We start from the raw sequence: 18863 nt of genomic DNA, 5'->3' as shown, positions 1-18863 counted from the left end.
CTAGAGGTTATCCATCAGAAAGAAGTGAGGGAAAGTCCTAATTACCCTGGTCAGAGATGTCGTTAGTTATGCACCTGGCTCCTATTACGTCTGCATGGCTTCTACGGAAGTGGTGTATGCCATGGGAAAATGCTACCAAAGCAGACAAGTGTTTAACCTATTAAAGAGCTCCCTGCCATCAACTAATTCATTTCAAAGATAATCTATCTTTAGGGAAACCTACTTTCTGATTCTCTACAATTCTGACACTTTATTTGGTCAAGCTATGACATTTTTATTTGGATTCCATGGCCGTTTTCATAAAGTTTCCTTCTCTCCCCGTCCTGTTAAGACAGTAAAACCATGTAGAACAGTTCCTAGACTAAGTGATATAACCTCATTCCCAGTGAATTTGTCAAAAGCAAGCATCTTTGACTTTTTTTAACCCTCCAATTGAAAGTCTAGGGCCTTTCTTAGGAACTCCCTAAAAGAAGAAACCATATTATTTTCTCTCCAGGAATTTAATACAATTGCTATATACTCTTAACAGTGTGAGACATGGTTAAATTTTTCTTGTTTATAAACACTAGCAGAGAGCAATATGTGAGTAAATGCAGAACATATTTTCTAAAAATAGCATGTAGGATGTTATAAAAAATGTACTGTGTTGTGGTTGAATAGACATAAATAAAAACTGCATGCTGTGGCTTTCTCTCTCCTGATTGGTATACTCAGAGCAGTGTTTGAAAATGCCTACAATATCTCATTTTTAAAGACTGCCTATACGGTAGTCCCTCTTATATGCAGGGGATAAGTTCCAAGACCCCCAGGGGATGCTTGAGACTGCTGATAGTATCAAAGCTTATATATACTATGTTTTTATCCTTTCATTTAAAGAATACACTTTATGGCTTCTCTGCATTGCCAGAATCACTACTTTTGCACTTTGGGGCCATTAATAAGTAAAATAAGGGTTACTCAAACACAAACACTGACACTGCGACCGTCAATCCAGTAACCCAGATGGCTACTAAGTGACTACTGGTCGGGGAGCGAGAGTATGCAGTGTAGAGATGCTAGACAAAGGGAGGATTCATGTCCTGGGTGGGACGGAGCAGGACGATAAGAGATTTCATCATGCTGCTCAAATTGGCATACAATTTAAAACTTATGAATTGTTTATTTCTGGAATTTTCCATTTAATATTTTCAGACCACAATTGATTGTGGTCTGAAATCATGGATAAGGAAAACCATGGAAAGTGAAACCATAGATAAGGAAGAATTACTTTGCCTACAAAATATTTATATAAAACGAGGGAAAGATTTTTATAGGAAATATGTGGTTTAGATAATTTATGAGAATGAGTTAGTAGAAGCAGCAAGAATAAATTAATATACCCTTCAATATGTAATGCAAATCCAGTTCCTCTGAGGACTCATCCAATTCTTTCCTGATCTCTTTTTAAAATTAATTTTTGGGAGTACAAGTGGTAACAACTTTTTAATGTGGTAATGACATCAGCAAAACAAGGACTTATTTAAGTGTTTTTCTTTGGATCCTTACAAGTATTGCAGAAGTATAAGATGAAAGGGGGCCAGACTTCTGAAGATGCCCAAAGTAATAAAGAAATCCCTCATGCATAGGATAAGGGTGTAAAACTTATTTTTGAGCCATAAATGCTATAATTTGGAAAAATACATAGTTATATCTTTATACCCAAATAAGTAATCTAATCTCAGAAATTGGAAATGATCGCAGAGCCTTCAACTGTGGGCCCTTACAGTCAGACCACCATCTCCAAACTTTCATCTGATGCTAATAATAATATCACTTTAGAATACAGTTATCTCATCATTAATTTTCTAGCATTTGGCTAAAAATAAAAGTATAATATAAAACATTAGCTTATAAGGCTGGGTTTGTTGCAAATTGAAATATTTTCCCCAATTCCAATGTTTAAATAGTTTAAAATAATAGAATTTAGCACAGGGACCCTTATCTTTTTAAGCATTTTAGAAACCTAACTGTAAAGAATGGTAGATTACTGTTTTTCTTTTTTCTGACAATGTCTGATTTTCTTCCCAGACATTAACTACAGGTACCATGGCCTATTAATGGTATCATTAGACAGCCCATTAAGACAGGCTTGCCAGGATTTCCAGTAGAGTTAACATATGTCAATTTCTGTCCTCTGCAAGGCTAGCAGAAGGCACTGCTAGGCTGGAATTTTTTAAAGTAAGCATAAGTTTTCAAAACAGGTGTTTACAGTTGATATAATCATTAAACATCCTGCTTCTCCATAGCTCCTATGAAAACAGATACTTTCTCATTTTAATTTTTAATAAAAATTCCTCTATTCCGCAAAAACCTGTATTCCCAAGAGAATCTCCAGAATCATATGAAATCTCTGAGGTGTGTCTCTTAGGACACCACAGCTCACCCTCCACTATTTGGGGGCCTAATAGTGGAAGGACTCAACAGACTAGACTTAGAAGTCACAAAAGCGATTAACATGGCACCTGGCCTTGTCTTTCTCTCCACAGCGGCCCAGATGCAGTGAAGTAAAATGAGTCTAGACGTGGTTTCTCTTCAGCTCCTATGAATTCACAGCTGCCAAACACGCGTCAAAGGATAGGACGAAATTGTATATTCCAGAATCAAAGAGAGTAAAAGACAAATGAGAACTTCAAGATCGGCTAGCTCGGAGAGTCTCAATGTTTACTGTGGATAAGAATATTCCTAGACCCACCCACTGAGATTCTGACTCAGCGGCAGCAAGTGGTAGCGGTAGAAGCGGTAGGAATAGTAGTAAAATGTAACACTTCGAAAATCCTTGCTTCCTGCCAGATACTGTGCTAAGGTCTTTACAAACATCACTTTATTTAATCTCCACAACAATCCTATGGGGAAGCTGTTACTATCATCCCCATTTTACAGATGAGGAAACCACGGCGGAGTGGTTAAGGAATCTGTGCAAGGACATCCTGCTAGGAAATGAACAAGAATTCAAACCCGGACCGGCTGGCTTCAGAGTCCAAGCCCTTCATAACTCACTCCAGGAAACTACCCACCAACAGGGTTAGAGTGAGGCCTGGGGCATTAAGGAAAGTTCATGACTGAAGTCGATCTTTTCTAAGTGGAAAAACTGAAATCCAGAGAAGGGAAGCCCCTTAACCAAGATAAAAATCCGTCAGTGCATTTCTAGGAAGAAATCAACCATTATATGACACCTACTATTCTTAAACGTTCCCCTACACCATTCCTCTAGGGAAGAAATTGACAGATGGCATAATTAAAAGCCAGCTCATCAGTTTCAGCCATGTCACTCAGACCAAGGTGCTGTTTAGGGGAGAGATTTCCACTCTTTTCTGTCTAATTTCACTGTTCACTCACCAGATAAGACACACTCCACAGTCAGTGTAAGGGGCCCCCAATCATAGTGATTCTCAAGGGAGGACAAAGGGAAGGGGAGGAAGAGATGCCATCCTCAAAAGGTAGATGGTAACTGGAATGTGGGAGATTAGGTTCACGTACATTGAGGATAGGAAAAAGATGTGATTGTGATATCGCTCCCAAGAATGGTCTTCCTTTCTCTAAACTAACTATTCTAAAACCTTACCATATGTCAAAACATCACTGGATTTTTGCTTTGTTTTAACATATACACGCAGGCAGAATACCCAGAATAATCAGATCTATCCCAAGCTGGAACTACTCACATACTTCCTCTCAATGATAAATACATTTTCCAACAACATCTGATATGCGTGATCAGGCCAAAAATCCTACAGATGTACAGAACTGGTACCTTTTACTTAGTTGTCATTTCTGTTCAACAATCAAGGTCATTCTGGAGGACCATGAGCAATGATAATAACCATATATTCCACAGGAAGGGTAAGCTAGCATGACCACAATGCAGAGGCATTTTCAAGAAAACAGTGAGGGCTGGGGTGGGGGTGTTTGTTCCTGCCCAAGGACACAGAGTGACCAGCCACGTCAAACCAACCTTCATCACTTCCACCTGCAGGTCTTCATTGAGAGAAGGCGTCACTTTCACAGCGTTCAGGATCTGATTGAGCAGCTGCTTCTCGTCAGAGTCCGTTTCCATGGATACAAACCTCTCTTCTGATAGAAGCTTCTGTAAAGAGGCACAAGGTAGTGATTGCAGATAGGCTTTCCCCGGCTGCCTTATTCGGTTGTACCTTAGTATGCATTGAAAATAATTTCTCTTAGGAGGCAAGTTGCTGCAGGCCATCATCAGCAAAGAACTCCTGCTATGTATCGTTAAAAAGAAAAACATATCGAACCTTCGGTAAACGATTTTTGGCAAAGATTTTTTCCTGTTAGTATATAATTCATTATAAATTTTATCAAGGAAAATTCTAATGTGGTGGCAATATAGGTTATTTAGGTGGTGGTGGTGGCCCCTCACAACGGTCATGCTCACACATACCCTTTTGAAACATAGCTTTGTCACAGGAAAGGAGAAGTTTTATAGACCACAAGTTCCTTTTCTCAGGTATTTACCTTTTTACTTCCTATTGTGAACTGTCATTTACCCAGGAATTATTCATGAATTCACCAATCTTAATGTATTTTCCTCAGAAAATGAATCCCACAAAAACCTAAACAAGAAGACATTCACCTTCACGAGATTTCCCAGGAGTCATTACACCTCACAGGATGGCTCTTTTCTATTTCAAGACAACTCTTGCTTTTCATAAAATTCTTAGATTGTACCAAAACCCACCTGCTTACAACTTCTGCTCATCTTTCCCTGGAGCCACATGGATTAAGCTTGTAAAATACTGGAAGTCAGCTACGAAGCCCATCTAAGTCTTTTCTTCCCCACACTAAACCTCCTGAGGTACCTTCAAATGTTCTCGGCTTGATATAATTTCATAGACTCTCTCCTGCTTAACCTGTGGCCTCCAGAGTGAATGGAATACTTCTAGGGTGGTCTGATAGTAAAGGATAATGCAACCACAAGAGTATCCTAAAGTAAACTACGGACTGAGGGTCACTATGATGTGTCGCTGTAAGCTCATCCCTGGTAAAAAACAAAACGAATTGTACCATTCTGGTGAGTGATGTTGAATACAGGGAGGCTGTGCATGTACAGGGGCAGGGGCATATGAGAAAGCTCCGCAGCTTCCTCTCAATGTATGTAAAATTAAAATTGCTCTAAAATAATAAAGTTTTTTAAAATAATAAAAAATAAAAAGATGGCGAAGGGGGATGATAGAAATGGGGGTCTTTGTTGGCATCACTGAAGCTGCTGCATCAAACCGAAAACTGCCTACCTCTAGGATTCTGGTTATAGGAGGTAATTAAATGTGTTTATTGCCTAAAAACAACAAAAAAATTGTAATGCATAACTTCAATCACCTTCTCAGATCAAATCAGCTTAGCTGTAAGTCATGACACATTCTGTGCTGACTCATCTTGAAGCCCCTCGATCTCATTCACAAAGACAGCAATTAAGCTGTTCTCCCCGATTCTGTCCTGAGGTAGTTGATTTCTGAGACTCCAGTGAAAGATTTTACATTAATCCCTGTTAAGTTTGTCATCGGCCAATTCCATGTAGAGTTGTTGCCCTAAAGAACTTTTGGCTTCTGATTCATCCAGGGTAATGACTCTCTCTTTTAGCTGAATCATTGTGCAGATATGGAACAAAAAAGGGGCAAATCTTCTTCTTAGGACTCCTGCCATTTGCCTATATTCTCTTAAAAGAGATTTTTTCAGTATCACATAGTACATGCAAGGCAGCCTGAAGTTAAAGTTAACATATAAACCTTTCAAGCGTAATAAAGACTGGGAAGCCCTAAAAAAGTTAATGAGAGGTAATAAGATGCTGGAAGATTTTTAAAAAGTAACTAAATGGAAAATCTATAAAACACTAGAGAAAAAGGAACATTAGTGATAGGTCAAAACAAATTCCCATTCAATTTAGGGTTGGCTCAATTACCTTAGAGAAAAGCAAAGAGCTTTTAATAACATTATTTATGATGCTTAATAATTTCTAATGCTATTACATATTAAAGCATACATTATTTAATTCTAATCCATTGGGGAAAAAAGGGTCATGATTTTCTCACTTTTTCATGTGTTAACTCTGAAAAGGTATCAGGGACCTCTCCTAGCTTAAAGAGCTAACAATGAAATTACTGATGTGAAAAGACATCCTATAAATGCCTCCAATCCATGGCCATGCAGAATAAACCTCCACAGGCTTGAACTTCACAACACTTGTCACTTAGAAACCAAACCACTTAAAAAGTCAATGTATTTCTAGAGCCACCTCCTTTGCACTGCTGGAATGAGACCTACTATGTATGGTGTAAAACACAAATGAACGAATGCTCAGAGAAGGAAATGTGTTCAAGAAATCTATTCTTTTTAGACCAAATTTCTTTTTTCTTCACAATCTTGCTGTGGATACAAAACACATTAATCCATTTGCCAACCTAACTGTACAATAGAAAACAAAACAAAATCTTTCAAGTTTACCATTAATTTTTATTACACAGAACCACAGATGTTGAGTGTATACAAGACTTGCATTGGTATAGTACTTGAAATGTCTTTCTTGGGATTCCTTTTTCTCCTAAAAGTTTGACATCACAAAAAAATATTTCATTTCTGTGTAGGCTTAGCTGGGTCCCCACAAATCAGAGTGTGATGATAAAGGCTCAACAAGATAACACTGTGCATGGAGAAATGAAGGTTAATATACGAAAATCCTGTTATCCCCTATGGTTATTACTTAGTTCAATCAAATTTCTGTCTTGGTCTTTAAACAGTTAGTACTTAAGATATTAACTATTTGCTCTTTCCATGCCAAAGGGGTTTGTCAATTTCTGTCACCCCCCCATTACATTTAATGAGAGCCATACCTGTATCCCTGCCAAGGCATGTTGAGCCAGCTTCACATTCTTGGATTCTAATGCCAACTGGAGAGGCAGCAGGCATTTCTCCCTGGCAAACACAGAAATAAGGACAACATGTGAGCTCAGTAAAGTTGGCAGTCAAGTGATACAGCCTTATGTACACCCACCCCCAAAATGCTGTACACACATATACAAAACCATAACCAATCATGAAAATGCACGTCCTTAAAAAAAAAAAAAAAAGCAAAAAAGCTGTGTAGAAATGACAGCATAGCAGCAACTTGCCTTCTTAGTATGGTTTCAGAAAGAGCAAATATGAAGACTCTCAAAACAATTGTTTTGATGCTCTCATTACTAAACAATAGGACCCTTACCAGTCCATGAACATGCATTGCTCTTTCCAAAACTAACAGAACTGCTTGTACCCAGTGCACCTGGGGTGAACAACTCTAAGAAGCGCCGCTTAGACAGATTTCTATGCCTTGCTCATCCCTCTCCCTCACCTTGGAAATGACTGCATCACTACCACCTGGCCTCGTTGATATAAATGGAAATTCTATTAACTTGTCAGTTTCTTCTCAACTCAAAATGTTTAATAATCATTTATAATTTTTACTCTTTAGTTTCCAGTAAGAGGTATATCTAAATTTTTTGATGAGTTCTTATTAAGCACATTTCGAAGATAGAAATACAAATGAATCATCGATAGCTTTGGCCAATGAGAATAAGTATCTGATGTCATAGAACAAACAAAATCCATGGTGAACTACTTAAATATTTTAAAGCTTAAGAAAAACAACTGGCACTAAAACATGGTAGGAATAAACCAAAAGGGCTACAAAGAGAAGCAGATCTATTAGAAGCATTCACTCTAAATAATTAAACAAGAGACTGAAAATTTTAATCAACCCATTATTTCCCCACAGAATCACACTGGCACAACAAATAAAATGTTACTTAATTCCAACCAGGTTGGTCCACCTCCCCTTAAACCAGAGCAGCTGTGTTTTTATCTGTTTTATTTTTTTTTACCATAAACTGAAAGGGTCACTGACTTTTGAGAGTGTGAAAGACACAGGCAAGGACTACAGGATTTCATCTTTGGAGAAATAAGGGTCATGACTGTAGAACACAACGAAACAGAAGTTAATTACAGCTGATTCTTTCCTGTCTACCCTGAAGCTCTCCTGCTTTTTCATGGTATTCTCCATCAGCAGCTCCGTGACAGATGAAATGAGAGTCACAGGCACTCCTTAATGCCCGCCACAAAGACAGAACAAAGACACCTTCCTAATCCTTTTCACCTCTCTTCCCTAGCCTGATGGTACAATACCCACTTTTGCATGACGATTGATTAACTACAGTCATTTTTTCATTAGATATATCCTTTGACAGATGGATTAATTACCCAACTGTGTTACTTCCAGTTGGGTGGCTATCATTTTGTCTCTCTTACTGTTATCATCAGTTGCAAGGCAAACACTGTAGTCAATTAAAGCAGTAATAGCTGATCTTTACAATTTTGTTTCTTTTGTTTAATCATAACTAGTTTATAAGCTTGGGAAAATTAACTGAAAGGGTGAAGTCAAGTGAGAAGTAGAAATAATGGGCAGATGGAGTATTAACAAAAGAACCATTAGAACTTCATCTGTAAACCCTTGAAAAAGTCAAATTTTCAATGGATGAATTCGCTATAAAAGAACTTTCATTTTTAATTTAGAGTCAGATTTACCAGTGAGGAAGGTGGAGCTCCAAAGCTCTCACAGTCTCTTAGCCAGGAACAAAAAGTCTCCATTGAGTGGCTATGTGCTGAAAATGCACAAATATTACCTATTAATTACCAAGGGCACCAAAAAGAGTGGATATCATGTTTAGCGGCAACAAAGGCACTCCTGGAAATTCTGAACCTAGTGACCCTTGGGAAGCAGCATTATGTCTGCATATAAATAAGTACATAGTCATATTACTCATCTGTAGTATTCATCCTTCAAATTCTCATTCCACCCTCTCACACGACTTATACTTCAGACCTGAGTCAAGTTGTAGACAAAAATTATGTCAATCCTTGATATATATTATCTGCCTTACTAATGTGGATAAATGCCAGGATTGCTGGGTTGCACCACGATTCCAGGGGACATCTCTGCATGGCTTCCTTTGCCAGTCATGGTCACCAGGCAGGACTGGAAGATATAACTGATTCAGCTAGATTTCGGCTGAATTGAAAGATACTGGTATTTAATGGAAAGAACAGGGACTGTGGAGTCATACAGACCTGGATTCAAACCCTAACCATTTATAAGTTGTACAATCTCAGTCAAGAAGCTTAACTCTGTTGGGTCTTAGCTGCTCAATCCATAAAAGGAGCATCTGAAGATGAATCCTGTAGAGTTATCGTAAGGAGTACAGATAATATATATATATTGGGTTCACATACTTTTTCCATTAAGAGGCAGATGATATTTTAACCTTTACAGACCACATTCTCTGTTCTAACTATTTCACTCTGCCATAGCACAAAAGCAGTCATCGTGATATATAAATCAATGAGTACGGCTATGTTCCAAAAAACTTTACAAAAATAGGAAACAGACCAGATTTGGCTTACCGGCTGTAATTTGTCCAGCCCTGATACAGTCAAAAGTCCACAGATTATAATTTTCGGTATGGAAAAAGCAGATCTAATCTTGTCAATAGTATCCAGAAAGATTTTGCACAGGGCATGAGGCTAACTGTCCTGGGAGTGTTGTCTTAGCAAAACTAATTATAGCACCAAGATCTCCCTCAGAAAATAAGTGCTTTGAGGAAGTAGATGGAGAGATTTCATCTGGCACTAAACCAATGCACTCCATCCATCCAACCAGCCATTCAACCAACATTTGAGTGCCTACTGCATGCAAGGCACCATGCTGGGTGCTCAGGGAGATCTGGAATAGGATGGAACAAATACTTGATTTCATTTTCTTCATGAGATGAAAGAGTGGAAAAAGAAAAGCTAACATTTACTATTTTCCTATTTAGTCTACCTGTCACTACAACCTTAAAATAGACATCTTTACCCTTGTTTTACATTTGAGAAAATGGGGATTTAGAAAGGTTTCATAGCCTTCCTGAGGCCACAGCTAAAATCTGTTGGGGGACACTCAAACCCAAGTCCATTTGATTCCCAGGACCAAATTCTTTCCAACAATCTTTGGTCTCAAAGGATCAGAGCAAAGCTAGATCTGTTTCGTAATTTTTTTTTAGATCATGAACACAAAAAAATCTAGCAAAAGGCCCTCTTCCTAGAAAATAATTTCAGAGGAATCAGAGGACCCTGTCAAATCCTAACTCCACATAGATCTAAAGTTAAGAGCCCCTACCCAACATGGCAGAAACTTCAGTGTCTGCCTCAGAGAAAGCCATGTTCCCTAGGTTTAAGGTTCCACCAGGACAGGTGGGAGCTTCATGTGTGTGTGCATGCATGTGTGCGGGAGGGAAGTGAGGGGGCTGACTAACTCTCCTCTCTGGGTCCAAGGTCTCTCATCCCCTAAGACCCAGCAGTCTGAGATGAGCATCACAAGCCTCAGATCCTGACTTTGACAGGAAAGGCGCATATGCAGGAAATGAATGAAGCTAACAGGGCACAACTGATTTCATTGCTTGCTCTGCAATATAAAAACCCTGCTGCCTAATTTTTTAAAAGTGATTTTAATAAAAGAGAATAACAGGGCCTGATAACTGGGTCTCAAGAAAAAAATTATAATGAAGGTGCAACATGGCACACACTCAGTCTCCTTTGCGCATGCTGTATTAGAATAAATCATATTTTGATCTTTCTAGATGCTGCCTCATTGGGAAGAGGGCATACCAAAAACCAATATTCAACTGCATTAAGTGATTATTTTTTATGCACAGACATGTGCAAATTCATCCCTGCCTAATTAATTAAGGGCAGTGGTCCCAGGTTTCATGTCCTGACATGCCATTATTTCTTAAAGCAGAATAATTAGCAGTGCTGCATATGCATGAGGAAGACATCGTCCTCTGACATTGTATTTGGTCATGTCAAGGAGACTGCGCCTATTTATTTAACTGCACTGTCACAGTTTACAGATAAGCTTTATTGGGCTGAAGGATAACAACAAAGGGAAAACAGAATAAGTGAATATGGGAAAAATTAGGATTTACCAAAAATTATCTTTCAGTATGAACACAAACATGAAATTCAAGTAAAACCAAATATATTCCTGAATGTTAGGCTGATTCCTTTGATGTAGCACATGAGAAGGCACACAAAGATGCCTCAGATTTCTAAGGTCTGATTACACTCTCCAATTCAAGGATTCTATGATCTAAGACATTTATTCAATAACTGTCTAGATTCCTTCACCTATAGTCATGGCTCTGGTTGAAAATCAGTGGGTTCTACACGCAAAGTACCATGCTACACGCGTTTGTATTTACCATTTAACTTTTGAAAGTAAAGAGTTAATTGTCAACAAAACTAAGAGATTAGATTACCTGTCCAAGGTCACAGGTTTGTAAATGACAGCTGTGCTTTAAACTGAGACCATCTCTCTTCACAGCTCACATTCTCAGGCTTGTACCACAATGTCTATACCAGCATACAGCTCCCACTGACTATGGCCTACGGTACGCTGCTTTAAATGGGAATCCAAACATCCACCTGGTTAAACGAGTGGGGACAAGTATCAAACAAGTATATAAATTACCTTCTTTTGAGTGGCCTTCATGAAGCACTGCATTACATTTGACAGCTGGTATGCAGTTGTGAGGACATATAGGCATTTTGAATGGGTGGTAAAATGTGACTCTGGGGACAGCTGCTGGGTTCAAGCTTAGCCATCTCATTTCCTAGTAGGCGCAACTTTTCCTCATTTGAGTACAGAAGGTTTTTCACCTTCTTGTTGTGACACTCAGGATATTATTATACATGTTTATGAATACTGATGCTTTAATCAGTTTGTATCAACATTGATGGATTTTCATTGACTAAGCTCTCCCTGAGCCAATTCTATTGAGCCAATTGGAACTAAACTGGTTCTTTAACTGATTTTTCTCTGCAGTGCAGTTAAAATGTTTCCATTTTATTTCTATTTTCATTTCTATTTTAATGAAATTGTTTTTATTGGTATAAATCCTTTTCTTTTATATTTCACAGTGACGATTAGATTCATCCTTCAGTAACTATTTTAGGCCCTAGAGATACAAATGTGAACAACATAAAATCCCTTTCTCCTACAGGCCTTCAGATTTCTTAGCAAGTCTATTGCAATTAAGTTGAGAGAATGAAACTGCCATCTTTGTAGATTGGTTACGTATTGGCAATTTTATGATTCAATCCATTAAAAAGAACCCTAAATAATATAATGTGGTTATGATCCTACTTCTCTCAGGATATAAAATTATATTGTCTATCATTTTACTATGAAAGGCATAGGTGTACATAAAAAAAAAAAAAAGCCAAAAAGTACAAAGGGTTCTACAGCAATGAAAATCAATTAGGGCACTACCTAAGAAAGAGCTGGGCTGAGTTGATGACGGGTATCGCCAGACAGTGGCAAGGGAGATTTTTTAATTTCTTTTTTTATACTTTCTATTTGTATCAATTTTTATATGGTAACTCTAGAGAATACTAGCATAATTTGAAAGAATACTTTAAAACCACAATACCATTGGCTCCTCACAAAAATAGCCAATTGTGTTTCCTTCTCCTGCTCAGCTCAAAAAAGTGAGTGAATCTGCATACACACAAAATATTAAATATGAAACTCATTTTCTTCCATTGCTGTCTGGTCCTTAAGTTGACAATGTATGATTCTTTATAGCTATTATACCCACTATTCTTGTCCATAAAGATAACCTTCAATTACATTTTGGATCTTGCTATGTTGATAGATTTATTTTTATAATCAAAGGACAACTGCAGGCAATTAAGTAGGCTTACCAAATCATCTGAAAATTTTTAAATACTATTTAGACTATTCTTTGCTATTTGATATGCCTAATTTTAAAAATAAGCTGCAAAAGAATAGAAAACAACATAAATACAAAGGTATTTTGTTATATTATCATAGAATGGTCTTTTAAAGTTTTCAGCTAAAATTTTTGCAATATTTAAAAATACCAAGTACTATCCATCAAGAAAACAATTTATTAGGGAGAGTAAAATTTTGTTCATTTTGGAAAATTTTTTTCCAGTTTTATTGAGATATAATTGACATATAACATTGTATAAGTTTATGGTAGGTATATAACATAATAATTTAATATATGTATATGTTACAAAATGATTACCACAATAAGCTTAGTTAATACCTCCCATAATTAACCATTTTTTTTGTGACAAGAACTTTTAAGATCAATTCCCTTAACAACTTCCAAACACACAAGGTAGTATTGTTAGCTACAGTCGTCCTGTTGTATATTATATGCCCAGAACTTATTTATCTTTGAAAAAAATTAAAGATGGATTACAGCTTGGCATTTTCACCTGAAATCTAGGATTACCATATTAATACTTCTGCCATAAGATATAAATTCTATAATCAGGGAGAAAACATTATAGTTATTTTTTATTTCTAGAGGAAAAAAAGATACATGAAATCTATAATAATTGTAAGACAGGTTGCTCTGAAATTCTTTTTTTTTTTTTTGTTTTCCTGCAATGACTGAGTATTATGTTCAGGGCAATGCACTTGGCACTGAATATTAAAAAGAGGAACACAGACATTATTACATTATTCCTACCTAAGGCAGAGGGGCAAGTATAAATTCACCTTCTGATAATCAAAAATGCAGGAAAATGCCTGGGAAGTATTGACATTAAGGCCATCTGAAGGCTGACTGAACCTATAAAGATGAACAAGTCCAGTAAAAAAGAGACCAAAACAAACAGCCTTCTCATTCCATTGGACATAACACTTTGTATCAGACACAACGTATTGGCCTTTTTCTGCGGGTCAAGCATTTTGTCACTTTGAGCTAAAGGATTCCTAACTGATAAAAGGGGAAGTGGTCACAGGAAGTCACAGAAGTGCCATTTCTTAAAGCCTTCACTGTACTACACACCACACTAAAGGCTTCTACACATGATCTCATTCGGGCTTCACCCCAAACCAATGAGGAGGGATGAACATTACTGACATCTTCTGATGACAGCAGTTAGGGGAAGAGGGAGAAAGAGGAAAATTTACTCCTGGACAAGTGGGGAAGCGGCAACTGGATCACTGGACTCAGGCTCCTTGGCAGCATGCGACATTAACAGTTACCATCTGTCACTCTCAAACCATGTTCCAGGAACTGGGTGAAGCATTTAAGCTTGTGAAGGACCCTTCATAAAGAAACTTCTTTCTTTCTGACCATTGTCAATCCACCCTTACATTTCCTCACATTATCTCCACGTCGATAATTTGCATGTTGGCTTTTACATTTTTCCAATGGGAAACACTATAAACCTCTCCTCACCTCCAACAACACAGTTGATCATATAACCACTTCTTGTAGCACCATGGAAATTTTTCTCTTTAAGACTTTCATAAAAACAAACAAACAAAACAATTTGTCAATAATGGTATCAAGAGCTTAAAAACATTAATGTGCTTCGACCTAGGATTTTCTATTCTATGAGTCTTTTCTAAAGAAACCATTATAGATGTAGCAAAGTTTTAGATGCAAAGATTTTTTTCTACTGTCGTTTTACATATAATGTAAATAAGGCTAGATCATGGTACATCTATAAAATGGAATAAGGTACAATAATTAAAAGTATCCTAAGAAGTTTACATTAACACAAAATGCTTTGATGCTTTGAAATGCTTATGCCAAAATATTTTTTTAAACATGAGACTACAACATAGAATACATACCATTCCATCTATGGTCCCGCCCTTAAATAAAAAATAACATGTACGGAGTAAGTGGAAGAGGGAAAGAGACTGAGAAGAAATTCCTCAAAACACCTCCACAATGTGCTCTGCCTTTTGGATTTATTATTATGCTTCTACATTTAAAATTTTCTTCCAGAATAAAATAACGTTACCTTTAGAAACAGAGAAAAAGTGAAGTTAGCCCTGCCCTGCATATGCAGAAACACGATCCCTCCCTTTGCTTCAAAGGTTTTGTCCTGGAACCCTGAACAGCCATGTTTCAGGTAATGGGCTTCCACCTAGTCCTTCCCGAACTGTGTTAACTTCATCTCTTCTAACAAGTCACCAACCTTCCCACTTTGTCAAAAACCGAGCCATATTCCCAAAATAATTCCTTTTTTCCTTTTCAAGACATTTCTTTATCATCTTTCAAATACTTACTGAATTCTTTCTTCTCCTGAAAGCCTTTTTGACTGAAAATAAGCTTGCTTTTGACTCTAAAATATAATTATCTTATTTATATACACAATCTAAAATCTGCATGCTTAAATTCAAATTTGCTTCTTTCTGTGATATGTTTTCCTACAATTAAACTTTGGGCTTAGAGTGTGAATATACCAATAGTATGAAACATGCCTGTGGGAATTGTTCGGCCCTGCCCTAGAACTGCATGCATTTTGCTACTTAATGATTTTTTTTCATGATGAAAATGCTCCATCTGGCAATCTAGAGTTAGGACTCTGCCCTGAATCTCTGCCATGGAGAGGCAAGTAGAAATACCACTACAACAAAAAAAGATTTCTAACTCAAATACTCAAATCTTTAAGGAAGAAGAGAAAATTAACTAGATAATGCCATGATATTTTTCATGTGCTCAGAACTTTATGCAAATATATACTACCTCTTAAAAAGTAGCAACTCTATGGCATAAATATCTTTCAGGAAAATCTATGTAACCAAAGACAGGTAACTTAAATAGCAACACTAGACACTGAGAAAAAAAAAACACTGTGATGTCTTTACGCTATATTCAGAACTCATTAGCTTATTAAAGCCCAAAAATAATACATGTATACATTTATCATAATGACTTCTCACCAGTTAAATGCCACGATAGCTAAATGATAGGACTAAATGGAAAGTAAAATTTTTCTATGAAACAGAAATTTCTAGTTATGATGTCAAAATGCCTTGTAAAAAGCAATCCATTAGCAATTCAATACAACTGTTAGAACTAAAACTTATATTCCTAAATAACTAATAATCCATTTGGGAGCAGTACGTAAGATTTTGAGTATTAATAAGATCTTTAATTTTTAAAAATATTTATCTAGCCTACTGTATGTCCAGTCTCTATATGAAATAGGAATATGATGATGAATAAGACACACAGTTGCTATCTGCATAGACCCCACAGTCTAAGGGAGATAACAGACAAGATAAATAAACATACATACAAGGTAATAGGCATTTGTATAAGGCATATACAACCAACGACAAAAATACAATGGGGGTAGGAGAGACTCTGTTTAGAAAAATACAAATGCTTTCATAGACAAGGTGATATTCCTTTGGCCTTAAAATGGACAGGACAGTATGGGACTGGGTCAACCAAGTGAAAAAGGGAAAGACATACGTAGCTGAGGTTGGAAGTGCAAAGGTACAGAATGGGTTCACGGAACAGCCAAAATACCACCGTGACCCAATAAGCCGTGGTGGAAAGACTCATGAGAAATTAGTTTGACAAGGTCGATTCGAAATGGGTTTAGAAGGGTCTTCCATGCATGCCAGAGAGACTGGCCTTCGGTCATTTGAAAATAAGGGGCTAACTGAAGATTTATAATCAAGGGGATAATGTGATATCAGACATTTTCTATAAAACAATTCTGGCTACAATGTAAAGAATGGATAAAGAGTAGAATATATGGGAAAAAATGTTGGTGTCACACTAATCCGGGTCAAATTCAGGCTTTGCCAATTTGAACCTGTGCACTAAATATTTAAGCTCTTCAACTCTCACTTTTATTCACCTAAAAATATGGAACTAATATTACCTGTCTTGAGAAATATTACAATGATTATATAACAAAGCACATTAGGAAAGTTTCTAATTAATTGCCAAGAGCCACCCTAACACTTACAGCCCTCCTGAAGGCCTCTGGCCCAACCTCTTTCTCTTCCCATTCCTGGCTCTGTCCTGCCCCATGAGAGATCTCATGGGCACAAGTATGTATACCCCAGCCTGTGGGCCACTCTCAGACCACAGCCTATGCAAATAGCTGTCCTACGGCCTGGTCTGGGGCCTTGAGATGCACACACTTGTGGCACCATCTGCCTTCTGAAAGATAGGAAGGAGGCTCAGCATAATTTAAGTAGGGAATTCTGAGGTCTCCAGTAGCCAGAGCATGAGCCGAGGGTGTTCACTGGCCTGGGTGGGAATAATCCTTCAGCTCTGAGGAAGACAAGAATGAAGCTTCTGTAACATGGGCACAGGGTAGGGTCTCACCTTGCCCAGAATTCAGGGTGGTATGATAGTGCCTAGCATGTTGTACACATTCAACAAATGATTGCTGTCGTGGTACTTTTCTTACTGTCTTGTATAACAGTTTTATTGTCGTCATCATTATTCACTGGCAGCAGGAAAGCCTGAAAGAAGGAACTACACTTTGCTATAAGGATCTAGTGCTGAAAGAACTGTATTCAGGAAGGAAAGAAGGAAACCAAACTAGAGATAGCATGGAAGCGGAATAGAGAGGACCTACTGGAAGTGGGAAGGAGAATAACCACATTTTTATATATTTTGGCATCCAAGTACTAACAGGCAGAAAATTAAATGTACTGGTATGAAGCTCAGAAAACATTTAGACATTATCCATCCAGAAGTGAAAGCTAAAGCCTTAGAAATAGATAAACTTCCAAGGAAAAGTACATGTGCAAAGAAGGACAGAGTTTAGAAAAATCGTTCCAGCCAGTGAGTGGAAGGAAGAAAGGATGCCAACAAAGGAAAAGTCCCAGGAAGCTGTGATGCTCATGAAGACAGCAGAAAGAATGCTGTCCTTCAAAGACATATGCATTCATTAATAGTAGTGACCAGTCACTGAATGCCCACAGTGTGCTAGGCATTAAAGCCTGGCATACATAATCATTTAATTCAGTACTTACAACACTATGTAATAGGTAATTCTTTCTATGTCATCAATAAGCTAACAGATAATGAGTAATTTGTCACATGTTATCTAACTACCATAAAATATCAGATTCTGTTAGAAGCTTAACTCTACTGTTAAAATTTAGGAAAAACTAGGAACACTTTGGTCACTGCTCTAGAGGAGTAAGTAAACAAAGGAAGAGAAGTGATGAGCCCATCCATCACAGGGGGATGTAAGCTAGGAACTATCTCATTATGTTATCTCATTTAATCCTCTCAAGAACTGGGCAGTGGGCATTATCACATCCATTTGAGAGTACAAGAGGCTCCCAGAGTTACGTACCCATGGATGGAGCTAGTGAATCAATGGGTTCAGATTCAAATGTAAGGACTATATGACACAAAAGCCTCCACTCTTTCCATAGCGAAATGTTACCTCTCCCATACAAGAAGCTAAAAGGGGAAGAGGGAGACTTCTATAACATGGAGATCCCTGGAAACTAACCAAAGTAACACAAAAATTTTAACCTTTCAGCCGTTCTCCCTCAAAACAACCCATGAAAACTAGTGGAAAATTCTCCACTTTCCTCAGGACAAGTATAATCGACGCCTGCTTCTGTCTGAACAGCAAACTCAGACATAAAGATGTGCACGCCCCCAGCTCCTGGGAAGTAAAAGTCCTATGCCCTTCACTCTTTCATTGGCTTTTTATCTACAAAGTAAAACGTCAAGCATTAAATTGTCAAATTTAGCCCAAGATATAAAAGCTAAGCATCAGGGTAGTTTAACTAAATGAAAAGGCCAAGAACAGTACTTTAAAGCTTAATCCTCAGTGCCAAGATAGACTGTAGCATTCAAGGCTAACAATTGTCCATCAAACACATGCTCAGTGCTTTAAGCATCGTGCCCTCTTTATTTACACATACAGCTATCTTTATAAATGCCACCCTCCTTCATGCTTCTGCTTGA

The 18863-nt window shown here is 37.5% G+C and overlaps 1 protein-coding gene across 2 annotated transcripts in view; it reads right to left on the bottom strand.

Moving 5' to 3' along the window:
• The window catches only part of ARFGEF3 (ARFGEF family member 3), a 145322-nt gene that overhangs the window by 103323 nt on the left and 23136 nt on the right, over positions 1-18863 (bottom strand). For both annotated transcript variants that reach the window (XM_016132679.2, XM_016132680.2), the window contains exons 3-4: positions 6882-6963; positions 3992-4123 (exon numbers count right to left, since the gene is read on the bottom strand). In XM_016132679.2, coding sequence (XP_015988165.2) covers positions 3992-4123; positions 6882-6963 — 214 coding nt within the window. The remainder of the gene's footprint in view (positions 1-3991; positions 4124-6881; positions 6964-18863) is intronic.

The sequence above is a fragment of the Rousettus aegyptiacus genome, unplaced genomic scaffold, assembly GCF_014176215.1.
Source record: "Rousettus aegyptiacus isolate mRouAeg1 unplaced genomic scaffold, mRouAeg1.p scaffold_m13_p_1, whole genome shotgun sequence".
Classification (NCBI taxonomy): domain Eukaryota; kingdom Metazoa; phylum Chordata; class Mammalia; order Chiroptera; family Pteropodidae; genus Rousettus; species Rousettus aegyptiacus.
Note: the sequence above shows the minus strand (reverse complement) of the source record. Positions and strands in the feature narration are given on the sequence as shown.